This window comes from Chiloscyllium plagiosum, chromosome 1 (assembly GCF_004010195.1).
Source record: "Chiloscyllium plagiosum isolate BGI_BamShark_2017 chromosome 1, ASM401019v2, whole genome shotgun sequence".
NCBI classification, from domain to species: domain Eukaryota; kingdom Metazoa; phylum Chordata; class Chondrichthyes; order Orectolobiformes; family Hemiscylliidae; genus Chiloscyllium; species Chiloscyllium plagiosum.
The window spans coordinates 128,821,220-128,834,625 of record NC_057710.1 but is presented as its reverse complement, the minus strand read 5'-3'; the positions used below and the strand labels follow the sequence as shown (position 1 = coordinate 128,834,625).

At 43.6% G+C, this 13,406-nt stretch overlaps 1 protein-coding gene across 2 annotated transcripts in view; it reads right to left on the bottom strand.

Annotated features, from left to right (window-relative positions):
• mad2l1 (MAD2 mitotic arrest deficient-like 1 (yeast)) overlaps nucleotides 1-8,137 on the bottom strand; it is a 20,740-nt gene extending 12,603 nt beyond the window's left edge. The window contains exons 1-2 of one of the 2 annotated variants that reach the window (XM_043696652.1): nucleotides 8,044-8,137; nucleotides 1,769-1,915 (exon numbers count right to left, since the gene is read on the bottom strand). In XM_043696652.1, the coding sequence (XP_043552587.1) occupies nucleotides 1,769-1,915; nucleotides 8,044-8,122 (226 nt within the window). In that variant the 5' untranslated portion in view covers nucleotides 8,123-8,137. Of the gene's footprint in view, nucleotides 1-1,768; nucleotides 1,916-7,861; nucleotides 8,017-8,043 lie in introns of those variants that run through there. The other variant, XM_043696660.1, reaches the window with a different exon arrangement.
• Nucleotides 8,138-13,406: the final 5,269 nt, after the last annotated feature.

Sequence of the window (13,406 nt, the reverse complement as noted above, 5' to 3'; positions counted from 1 at the left end):
ATATGTCCTCATGAAGCTTCCATTCACACTCTGACTGGTCAGTCATTCAATGTTATCACTGCTGATCTGATGAATTTCGTATCCAATTCTTCAGCATAACTGACGTGAACGTGAGCCTAATCACCACATCAGATATACCAGTTAATTTTCTGAGGTCTCGATTACAGTAACGACCTTTGCGATCATTTGAAGTTTTGTAGATATCTCGCAAACGTAATATCCGACAACCTCAGTGTTGCAATCACTACAGTGTCTCGGGACACAGAAGTGAAAGATTCAACCGAATCTGAGTTCCCACATCTCAGTCACTGTTTCACAAGTATTCCTTTGTGCGAGTGGTTCTGTTCCTGGCATAATCTCTGCCATGATCCTTATTGCTTTTTGCATCGTGATTTTCCATGTGGCACCAGTATCATGAAATGGTTCTTCCTTGGCATTGTAAACACAGCAAGTTCTGCTCGAATCACTGTCACAGCAATCGGCATTTTTCCCGTTTTACTCCATGTAATATGTGCTTAGCAAACGCTGGGAAAATCAATCTATTTTTTACATAAAAATACTCTTCGTGGTGATCAGTTTCCTTCTTCAAACACCCGCTGTCTCACATCTTTGCGTTTCACATATCATAACCACCCTTTATCGGAGTAACCTCTCCCTCCCACAAGAACTAACTTGCCTAAACGTCCACCCTCCCATTTCACTGAGGTACTGCGCAATATAATACTCACATTTGCACTGTTCATTCTGTACTGCTGCAGTCACTGTTTTGGGTGAAAGTGCTCAATCCCATGGTCTACATCTTCAAGCAATTCAATCCATTTAGATGCACCTGTTCTGTAATTAATCCTCGTGGAGCAGCTTTTACTGACACGGACAAGAGATTACTGGAGCATCGGGCTCAGGATAAGTGCACAGCGCAGGATTGAGCAAAAGATGTTTTATTGGAAACGACAGGTTTCTGTGGCTTTCTCCAGTCGTTTATTTCATTTGTTCATTCGGTTCCCCCGAAATATTGCGTGCAGTTGCTTGCAGTTTATGCCCGGATCAATAGGGGCATAAAGTGAAGTTAAGAGCTGGAAAGGGTTGGGGAGATATGCAGTTAGGTCTAACATATGAGGAACGGCTGAGGATACTGGGATTGTATTCGTTTGAGTTTAGAAGATTAAGGGGAGACTTAGTAGAGACGTACAAAATAATACATGGCTTGGAAAAGGTGGTTGCTAGGAAATTGTTTCAGTTAAACGTGGAGACTAGGACCCGTGGACACAGCCTTAGAATTAGAGGGGGTCATTTCAGAACAGAAATGCGGAGACATTTCTTCAGCCAGAGAGTGGTGGGCCTGTGGAATTCATTGCCACGGAGTGCAGTGGAAGCCGGGACGCTAAATGTCTTCAAGGCCGAGATTGATAGATTCTTGTTGTCTAGAGGAATTAAGGGCTACGGGGAGAACGCTGGTAAGTGGAGCTGAAATGCGCATCAGCCATGATTGAATGGCGGAGTGGACTCGATGGGCCGAATGGCCTTACTTCCACTCCTATGTCTTATGGTCTTATGGCTTCAGGTCAACGCTATTCAGTGAAGCCAGAATGTGGAGAACAGCCTCCCAAAATTATTTTACCAATGACTACCAAAATTAAAAAAGGTCAAGATAAATATCAATTTTAAAATTATGACTATATACCAGAGCTGGTCTACTCGTGAAAAAGTCTTACAAATATCAAATGCTCAAAATTATGCAAAGTGAAATTGAAATCAAACAAATCAATACCTTTTAGCTGGCCAACCACATTTTTTAAGTAGTTGTTGAGGATGGGATCTGTTGTAACAAGCATTGTAAGGCCATACTTCTGTACACGTGAGAAAGATTCTGGTGGATAGATTCCACGTTGGTACAAAATGCTATTGATCCCATAATCTAAAACAAAACATTGATTGACAATGTATTTACTGAAGAAAAAAACCGATGTTCGAGTTCAGGTTAATAAACAATATTACTGTTTACAATATTACAGTAATACAATTATTAAAATTAAATCCAAAAATGCATTCCCTGACAGATGTCACAATATTCTTGCACAGAATACACTACAAGTGACTGAAAACATTTTTCCCTTAACTAGGAATCGTAAAAGTGATAATTAAACAAGAGTGAAGATGACTAACAGTACAGTTGGCTATAGTATCAGACCAGACTGATAGTACAGCAGGTTATCCCAAGGCCACTGGGCACTAGGTAAATAGAGAGCAAATCCTAAACAAATATTTCAAACACAAAACAGATTAAAATGCATATCTGAACTGTCAGCTTCACTTGGAAACAGATTTTTCAGAATCATAGATTCTAAACAGTGTGGCAGCAGGCCATTTGGCCCATTGAGTCCACACCGACTGTCCAAAGAGCATCACACCCAGAACCAGCTCCCTACTCTAACCCTATAATCTTGCATTCCGCATGGCCAATCCACCTAACCAGCACATCATTGGATTGTGGAAAGTGGAGCACCCGGAGGAAACGTGCACCGATATAGGGAGAAGATTCCAACTCCACACAGGCAGTTGCCAGAGGCTGGAATCTATTCTGGATCCCTGACACAATGAGGCTGCAGAGCTAACCACTGAGCCACTTCTGCCAAGGAAAATTAGTGTTAGGACGGGGGGAAAGAAAAAGATGTAAAGGCGATTTATGTTGCAATAGCATAAAGACATTAACACACAATCTGGAATTTTAAAAGAAACATTTTTTCTGCTTACAATAGTTAGAACGTCCAAACTGCTACATGAAACGATTGGAATACTTAAGCCAGTTAAGTACAAGGGACAAAGAAAACATGGGTGACAGGAATCTTAACTTCAGCATAAATACTAAGAGCTGTAAGGCCTAATGGACGGTTTGTGCACTGTGTCTTCTGTGTAATGAGGAAAGGCTATCGTCATAACAAGTCAGCAGTTTTAGTTAGATACAATCCAGAGATAAAGGGTCGTTTCATTGAACCAAGGCTAAAGAAAGTAATACTGCCATTTAAACAGTAACTTATCAAATCTCGGAAACACTGAAAAGCAGATACAATAAAGTACTGTGAAGTGCTGTGGCTTTCCACCCAAAGGCAGCAGTTTTGTAAATAATGTTTTAAGATGTGATAAAACGAAGGTCAGTTAATTGTTTTGTGGCGATAACTATGGCTAGGGAAATGAGTCAGGATAACACCTTACTTCTTTTCCATAAATGTAGGATCGTTAACATTCACTTAAATTGGTTTAAAGGAGTGGAGGCTCAGACATTCAAATAGCCCAAGTTATTGGAATGGTGTAAACCGGGAGTTGCTGATCAGGACCATGTGGAATCCTCGGACTGTGGAAATTGCTGAGGAAACTAAACTTCTTTAGGGCAATTCCCATGTCTGGAGCCCTCTGAAGGACCCATTTAAAGGGGAGAATTTGGAGGATCCCAACTTGGGAGCAAAAGAAGATTAAAAATGTAACTTCCACTTAAACTACTACTGAACGCCCTTAAGTTCCCACTGCACCACTACCCCACACTACATCGTTTACCGCTCTGCAATCCTGCTGGAACAAAATACATACTCTCACTGACCCGAATTTAAGATGCAGCTTCCTTTTCCTCCCGCCAATCTCACACATCTGGAAGCCACATGCTGTCCACTTCTGCAATCTGACAGCCTCAAACCACACTCCCATCTGGTGGGCCATATTCAAACCTCCTTTACAATCTTAATCCCAGACCTGATGTCCCCTCCCATCTGTCAGCCAAGACACTTCCCTAAGAATTGACAACCCACTGACCCCAATTATCCTAAACACTTATCCTAAACCAGGTACATGCATCCTTATCTTATTACGGAGCTGCCAGTGGTAAGCTGTATTGCTGGACACTTAGATACCAGACCATGGCAGTGATGCTACACCAGGAGGTGTGGTTTTTAATTATTATTTTCCTTACTGCTGGGAGCACAGATGTTTGGACAGATTCATACAGGACGCCAATGGCTTTAGATCTCTATGTTAAAGATAAGCAGGTAAATATTAAGATGAACGGGGATGGAAATAGAATTTCAAACCCTGATTGGAATAGTTGGACCACGCAGTAAATGTCTGCATGGTATTGGTGTAGTGCAATTTGGATTAAGTCGTCAAGTTTTGTGCTTAAGCCCTCAAACCTCCTGACTTAAAAGATAAATGTGTAACTGAAAGGACCAATATTGTGAAATACACAAAAAACAATTTAAGTTTAAACCTAACACCCTTGAAACATAATCCGATTTCTACACTCTTAATTTGGGCCACTGCTATATTATTTTAATATTTTTGTATAGTTTGTTAGCTGATTGCAACATATGACTAAACAGCATTGCAGTGGCCTATAAAGAGTCACAAGCGACATCCTGACAAGTGATATAAATTGCGAATAGCTTTTCTAATATTTCTATGAACTTATTTGTTCTTTCTTCTATAAAGTTAGAACTAAAGTAGTTGTTTTATGTTGCTTAACTGAAAAAAACAGAGCTGTAGATGCTAGAGGTCTGCAATTAAAACAGAAATTGCTAGAGAAGCTCATGAACAGCATGCTCTGTAGAGTCACCAGACTCAAAACATTAACTCTACTTTCTTCCCACAGATGCTGCTCGACCTGCTGAGCTTCTCCAGCAATTTCTGTAGTTGCTTAATTTCTCTGCTATTTCCTTGGTTGTCATTCCCCATCTCAGACTGTCAGGAGCGTACAGTTGCCTTTACCAATCCTTTTCACATTTTAAATAGTCATACTGTAAAAGCTTCTTTGCTGCTTGTATTTTTACTCTCATTCTATTACTCCCCCTCTACCCCTTAAAAATCAATCTCTAGGTCCTCCTTTGTAGAATTCTAAAATCCTCCCAAACCTTATATTTGCTACATTTTCTAGCAACTTTTTACATTCCTCTTTGGATTTAAATACTATCCTTAACTTACTTTGTTAGCAATGGTTGAGCTTTCTTTTGGTTCCTGAGAGGTGGAATGCATTAGTTTGTTCCTTTAATATTACATTACATTACAGTGTGGAAACAGGCCCTTCGGCCCAACAAGTCCACACCGATCCACCGAAGCGCAACCCACCCATACCCCCACGTTCACCCCTTACCTAACACTACGGGCAATTTAGCATGGCCAATTCACCTGACCTGCACATCTTTGGATTGTGGGAGGAAACCGGAGCACCCGGAGGAAACCCACGCAGACACGGGGAGAACGTGCAAACTCCACACAGTCAGTTGCCTGAGGCGGGAATTGAACCCGGGTCTCCGGCGCCGTGAGGCAGCAGTGCTAACCACTGTGCCGCCGTGCCGCCCACAAATTACCTAGTAATTACCAATTACCTAGTCACCATCATGTATGGTAAGCAATTACAGTTAGCTCAACCCTAATATCTTTGTAGTTTCCTTTCTTTAGATTCCATACTGGTTTTCAGAGTGGAGTACTTCACTTTGCAAACTAATAAAAGAATTCTCACATTAGAGTCACTTTTCTCGACAATAAAAGGACCCCTCAAGATTAATTACAAGGGTGCGAATTATTCAAATGATAAGCTCTTTGCACTGCCAAAACGTTTGTGTGCAAATAATAAGTTAAGATCATTTGCAAGCAACAGAAAGCAGTAGCCATTTTCAAAGATGGCACAACAGGAAGTATAAAAATCTCAGAGGGGCAGCATTGTAGAGACAACTGTTAAGTATCAGCACTGAATGAATAGTTCAGAAGTCAGACTAGACCAATGTCTCAACTCCAAATGTCATACTGTGATCAAATCTGGGTTAGATTTGTTACCTTTGAGCTTTATTTGTTCTATGCCAATGTTAATCTATGTCAGACTGGGTATATTTTTTAATATGTTGACAGTACATCCCTCTCAACCTGCAATTCTCATTTGTAGTTGATTTTCAATAAAGTTTTTCAATACTGGAAGAATAGATGTTGCGGCTGTACAGGACATTGGTGAGGCCACTTTTAGAATACTGCATACAATTCTCGTCACCCTTCTGTAGGAAGAATTCTATTTTTAAATTCGCTCATGGAGTGAAGGTGTCTATGGCAAGGCCAGCATTTATTGCTCACCCTAATTGCAGTTAAGAGTCAATCACATCGCTGTGGGCCTGGAGTCACATGTAGGCCAGACCAGGTAAGGATGGCACTTTCCTCCCCTAAAGGACATTAGCGAACCAAATAGGTTTTTCTGCTAATTGACAATAGATCAACATGGGCATAGAAAAGATAAAACTCAAGGGCAACAAATCCAGCCCAGGATCGATCAGAGTATTACATTTGGTACTGAAACAGCATTTTAGACTGACTTCTAAACTATTAATTCAGCAATATTTCATTCTCTTAATGCCAGATTTTTTAATTGAATTCAAATTCCAACCTCTGCCATGGCAGGATTCAAACCCGGATCCCCAGAACATTGTCTGGGTTTCTGGATTAACAGTTGAAGGATCATACCACTAGGCCATTACCTCCCAAGTTGTTAAATTGGAGAAGGTGTAAAAAAAGATTGACAAGGATATTGTCAGGACTGGAGGGCTCCAGTTATAGGGACAGGCTGAATAGGCCAGGGCATTCTCCCCCAGAGCGTTACAGACTCAGGGGTCACATTATAGGGGTTTATAAAACCATGAGGGGCATGGATAGGGTGAATAGTCAAGCTCTTTCTCCTTGTTTGGGGGTGCCCAAAACTAAAGGGCATAATTTTAAGTTGAGAGGGGAAAGATTTTGAGAACCTGAGAGGTAACTTTTCACAGAGGGTGGGGAGTGTATGGAAGAAGCACCCAGTGGAAGTGGTGGAGGCAGGTAGAATTACAACATTTAAAAGGCAAATAATTAGGACAGGTTTAGCAGGATATGCAGCAAATGGACTAGGGTCAGATTGCGGTATCTGGTTGGTGCAGGCAAGTTCGGCTAAAGAGTCTGTTTCCACGCTGTATGACTATTAATTCTCTACAGCACTGGAAAATAAAATCACAGTACACCAAACACATTTGCACATGTTGCGCCCCCATCTGTAAACTGAGGAGACCAGAGCTATTTTAGCTTTCAGAACAATTACACCATATTAAATCAACCTCGTCTGACTGCACAGTACCAAATCTTGGACAACCGTTCCTCAATAGTCTTTTTAAAAAAACCTAGCACACGTTGCAAAGATTCATCAGTCAGTATTATTAGTGATAAGATTTGCACAGTCTATAATCTAGATTAAAGTTATCCAATATTACTAGATAACTACAAATAGTGTTGTTTTGCTAATCATGCCCTTCCCCAATGAAATGGGTCTACCAGTAAGCGTGCAAAAACTTTAACAGATAATTACTTAAGTTATATGAAACATAAACCACATTCATAACCAAAACGTCTACTTTTGGAAACAACGCCCTGTGCAGACAACCTAGCATCACAGCTTGCAGCGTTTACCTACTACAGCTCCAAAACAACCTGCTGCCTGTAAATGCTTTGTGGCTTGATATTTCAATAGCATTTAGCACAAGTGTTGTTTTGTACTTCATTTAGTTTTGCCGAGAATTATAAAGGGAACTCGGGCGTGGGGAAGACGACAGTCGCGCAGTTAAGCGACGGGGAAGCTCAGACTCGTCAAACATAGACCTATATTCTTTACAAAAACAAAAAGCTCAACATTAACCAGGGCCGAGGATAGGACTGAGGATGCAATTGGCTGAGACACCGCCATCCCGCTCCACACTGCACGAACGGCCCGGTCCTGACCCCGGGCCCAGGGGGGATCCTGTGTCTGTGGAGGTTCTGGCCAGGGCCTCCCCTCCTCTCCCCCCGCGGTCCCGTCCCGGTTACCCCGGTAACTCACTGAAGAACTCAGATACGATGCTCGCGCTCCCTTTCAGAGTGATCCCTTCTCGCGCCGCCACTTTACCCGCCATCGAATTCAAAACTCCGCGCGGCCCCACTGCGCCTGTGCGGAAATAGCTGGCTCCACTACCACCCCTTTTCCCAGCCCGCTCGCCCGGCAGCGCCTGCGCACTTGGTTACCCAACGCTGGGGCCGCAGATGGAATTGCCCCGCCCCCTTCCCGCCAACACGTGACCTCCCGGGAGAGTTCTAGCATCATGCCATTCTGTTTCTCTCTTTTCCTGCAGAAGCTGCTCAGTTTCTCCAACGCCTGTTTTTATTTCTGATTTTCAGCATCCAAGGGATTTTAATTTAATTCAGATAGGGACTGACTGGCATCTTGCACGTTACAGTAGGTAGCATGGTCTCACTGATGTTTCTTTCAGCCAATGTTCCTGATCCTCATTCTCAGGGGATTGCGATGGATCCCCCATTTCCTCTGTGGCCAGGAAATTCCACCTTAGTAGGCTTCCAAAGTGAAAAGCCAAAATTGTGCAATACATCCTTTCTGAGCTACACTGCAAGGCCAGGTAAGAAATAGGACAGTGTTTTGCCAAGCAATGAGTTCAGTGCAGATTTGATATTTTTCAGCTCCACTTTCCTGCCTATTTCTCCATATCCCTTGATTCTACTAATGATTAAAAATGTGTTTGTCTCAAACTCAACAGCCTCCTGTGCTGAAATATTCCACAGATTCACTACCCTTTGAGAGAATAAATTCTTCCTCATCCCTGTCATTCCTGATGAAGAGCTTGTGCTCGAAATGTTGACTCTCCTGCTCCCCAGATGTTGCCTGACCAGCTGTACTTTTCTAGTACCACACTTTTAGACTTGTTAGACTATAGAAGAATGAGAAGTGAGTTTATTGAAGCATATAAAATTCTTAGAGAACCTGATAGGGTCATAAGATAGTCTCTCCGTACATGGTATCAGGAGAAAGTGAGGACTGCAGATGCCGGAGAGTCAGAATTGAAAAGTGTGGCAATGGAAAAACACAGCTGGTCAGGCAGCATCTGAGGAGCAGGAGAGTCGACATTTCAGGCATAAGCCCTTTATCGGGAATTGGAGGTGGAAGACGACTGAGAGATAAATAGGGAGGTGGGGTGGGGCTGGGGGGAAATAACAATTCCCTTGCTGAAAATCAAGGGGAACCAAATGCATCATATCAGCCTAATGAACCTTCTCAGGACTGCCTCCAATACTAATATATCATTCCTTAGCTAAAATGGTTGTCTATTTCTAACTTTGTTCTAGTACCTGTGTATTTACATACCTACTTTTATATTCCCTATGGTTTGTTGCACTATGGTCCTGGTAGAAAAGTAGGCAATGTTTTATCTTCATTCTCTTTGTATCTGAGAGTTTTGTAAAGGTGTCATTTACCATGATTGGAAAGGTTACTTCTTGCTCCCTATATAGCCCAAGAATCTAGAAGGGAGCAGTTGTAGCATATCAGTGCCAGAGTTCCTCTGAGTAGTGTGCGTGACCCAACCATCTTCTGCTGCTTCATCAACGACCTCACCTCCATTATAAGGTCAGTTTTCCTCTGAAACTGAAGCAGTCCATATTTAAATGTAGCAAGACTTGGACATATCCAGGCTTGGACTGACAAGAAGCAGATAACATTTGTACCACACAAATGCCAGACAGCAACCATCTCCAACAAAAAAAATGCAACTCCCACACTCTGACATTGATGTTTAATGGTATTACCATTACCAAATCCCTCACTGTCAATATCCTGGGATTTACTATTGACAAGAAAATGAACTGGACTAGCCAAATTAAGTACTGTGACTACAAAAGCAAATGAGGGGCTAGGAATATGGTGGCAAATGTGCCACTCTCGACTCTCCAAAGCTTGTCCACCATCGATAAGGCACAAGTCAGGAGTATGATTGAATACTCCCCACTTGTCTGGATCAGTACGGTTTCAACAACACTCAAGGAGCTTGACACCAGCTGGATTAAAGCAGCTCGCTCGATTGGAAACACGTCCACAAGCATTCCGTCTCTCTGTCATTGATGCACAGTGGCAGCAATGTACACCATCTGCAACATAAATCATAGAAATTCACTAAGTCTCCTTCGTGCCTTCCAAACCCCCGACAACTAACATCCCAAAGACCAAGAGCATTTGGTACATTGAAATCCTACCACATCCAAGTTCCTCTTCAAACCAGTCACCATCTTGACTTGGAAATGCTTCCACATGGTCAAAATCTTAGATTTCCTTCCCTAGTTGCATTGTATAAGTATCTACACTAAAAGGACTAGAGAAGTTAGGAAGACAGTTCACCCACTACCTCTGTATAGACAATTACATACTGACAATAAATGCTGTCCTAGTCAGTGAAGCCCTCAGCACCTGAATGATTTCAAAAAGAAATTGCCATTAAATTTGAAACTCATTGAATAAAAGGGAAAGTCTTAAAATGGACAGGATGTTGGCTGAATGGCAGGCAACAGAGAATAGTGGTGAATCATTGATTTTCAGACTCATGAAGGTTTGCAGTTGGGTTCCCCAGGAAACAAATGGAGGATCACTGCTCTTTTAAGTGCATATTATTGACCAAGACCTGAGTGTGCAGGGCCAGTTTCAAAATTTGCTGATGGCATCCTACTAGGAAGTATTGTGAACCACAGCTATCCCGAGGAGAGTTCAGGGCTCAAGGCAAATCCCTCTGTGCAGTGCCCTCCTCCACTGCAGCAATTCACACCCTGCACTCTGCCCCTCCAAATGGCTTGCATTATTTTTCTTCTATTCTACAAAAGAAGGTCCCCCAAGTCTGCAAAGTCTACCCTATCCATAACTACCATTCACCACCATCTCTTACAAATTTCCCTTTTACTTCTTATGGACTACCTGAGCTATTCTTGCAGAGAATTAACATAGAATTGTATGATTCAATTAAAATGCTCTGTATCGGAGGCAACTTTGTAACATGGTTTGGTAATTTTATGAGAGGAATGTGATAGAAAGTACAGATAGAGGGAATATGATTTCATTGGTCAAAAGCTCCCTAGGATGGAAGATGTCCCTTCTCCAGTAGATTAAATCCCTGGACCAAACCTAGGTCAAGGTAGGATCTGGTCATCCTCCTCTGCATAAAATCCCTCCGTTTGTTTTTCTGCGGTGTATAATCTGAGCTGTTTGAGCCTATTTAATAACTAAGCCACTTCTTTTTATTGAGAACTAGTCTGCAGCCCTACACTGCAGACTTCTGAAAGCATCACCCACTGTATGCATGAGGAGACCAAAATAGTATCTGCTCTGGTCATTACTGCGGCAGCTGAATCAAGTTTCCTCACTCCCAATGTTAGAGAGACATTCAGGAGCACATTTTCCATCAGAATTCCATGCTGCATATAAAATTAGACTCTCCCAGCTGCAACCACTAGGAACATGTGGTCAGACAGAAGAGAATTAGGTTTATTGTCACGTGTACTCAAGTACAGTACAGCAGTGCAGGATACTGTGAAAAGTTTATAATGTCGTCCCACATGGTGCCATCTTAGGTACAAACATCTAGGTGCAAACTTTAAACACAAAATAAATTAAGAAAAACTTATATAACCTTACGGTTATTCATGGTATACGTTAAAAAAGAGAATGAAAGCTAAAAAGATAAACACTATAGTGCTTTTATAAAGGGCCAGCAGTAGAGGGAATTCCACATGTGGTCAGAGCGAGCTCGCAAGCTGCTGACCACCTGCACCTGCACCGATCCCCAGTCTAATATTCATCCCTGTTCCAAGCACACCGACCGTCCAACTCCGCTCTGGGCACACTGACCGTCCCACTCTGCTCCAAGCACACTGACCGTTCCACTGTGGTCTGGACACACTGACCATCCCTCTCCACTCCGGGCACACTGACCGCACCGCTCCGCTCTGGACACACTGACCATCCCTCTCCACTCCGGGCACACTGACCGCACCGCTCCGGACACACTGACCATCCCTCTCCACTCCGGTCACACTGACCATCCCTCTCCACTCCGGGCACACTGACCACACCACTCCGCTCCGGACACACTGACCATCCCCCTCCACTCCGGTCACACTGACCGTCCCTTTCCACTCCGGTCACACTGACCATCCCCCTCCATTCCGATCACACTGACTGTCCCGCTCCACTCTGGACACACTGACCGTCCTGCTCCACTCCGGACACACTGACCGTCTTCTTCCACTCCGGGCACAATGACCGTCCCCCATCCACTCCAGATACACTGACCGTTCCACTCTGCTCTGGGCACACTGACCATCCCACTCCACTCTAGACACACAGACTGTCCCACTCCACTACGGGCACACTGACCATCCCACTCCACTCCGGTCACACTGACCATCCCCCTCCACTCCGGGCACACTGACCATCTCACTCCACTCTGGACACACTGACCATCTCACTCCACTCCGGGCACACTGACCATCCCACTCCACTCTGGACACAAAGACCGTCCCACTCCACTCTAGACACACAGACCGTCCCACTCCACTCTGGACACACAGACCATCCCACTCCACTACGGGCACACTGACCATCCCACTCCACTCCGGGCACACTGACCGTTCCACTCCACTCTGGACACACTGACCATCCCCCTCCACTCCGGGCACACTGACCATCCCACTCCACTCTGGACATACAGACTGTCCCACTCAACTCCGGGCACACTGACCGTCCCACTCCACTCTGGACACACAGACCGTCCCACTCTGCTCCGTGCACACTGACCGTTCCACTCCAATCTGGACACAGTGACTGTCCCTCTCCACTCTGGGCACACTGACCATTCCTCGTCACCCCGGTCACACTGGCCGTTCCACTCCGCTCCGGGCACACCGACCAACCCGCTCCGTTCCGGGCACACTGACTGTCCCACTCCTCTCCGGGCACACTGACTGTCCCACTCTAGTCTGGGTACACTGATTGTCCCAACTCCACACAGCTCTCACGTCGGCTCCGGTCCAGCCCTCAGCTGCTATGATGATGTCACTGCCACTCCAAGATAATTTAAAAAAACACTCAAAAAACTTTAGAAACAGAAGAAAACCAGGAAATAAAAAAAAAGAAAAAAAATGGACAGAATGGAGGAGCCCTGGCTAAGGAACCTGGACTAGGAGAAACTGAGGATCTCCGTCGCTGCCACCTTGGTAAAACATTGGCTGAAGTTACTTAGCTTATTAGATTCCTATCCTGACATTCTGTGGAAATCTTAGGAAAATCCAGCCCCTGGTGTCCATAGTAGGAAGAATTCTGCTTCTCCCCTCATCTTGTTTTTAGAAGGAAATACTTCATTAATAAAATAAAAGTCAATAGAGCTAGAACTTAAAATAAATTTGATAACAGCTGTTTAAATGTAGTTTTCTAGATTTATGATAGTTATAGTTTTGCATTGATGAACAAAATATGCAGATAGTGGAATAAAGTAACAAAATCTTCTCCATGGTATAAATTGATCTTTATGGAGTAAATTGATTTGGATCATTGTGCA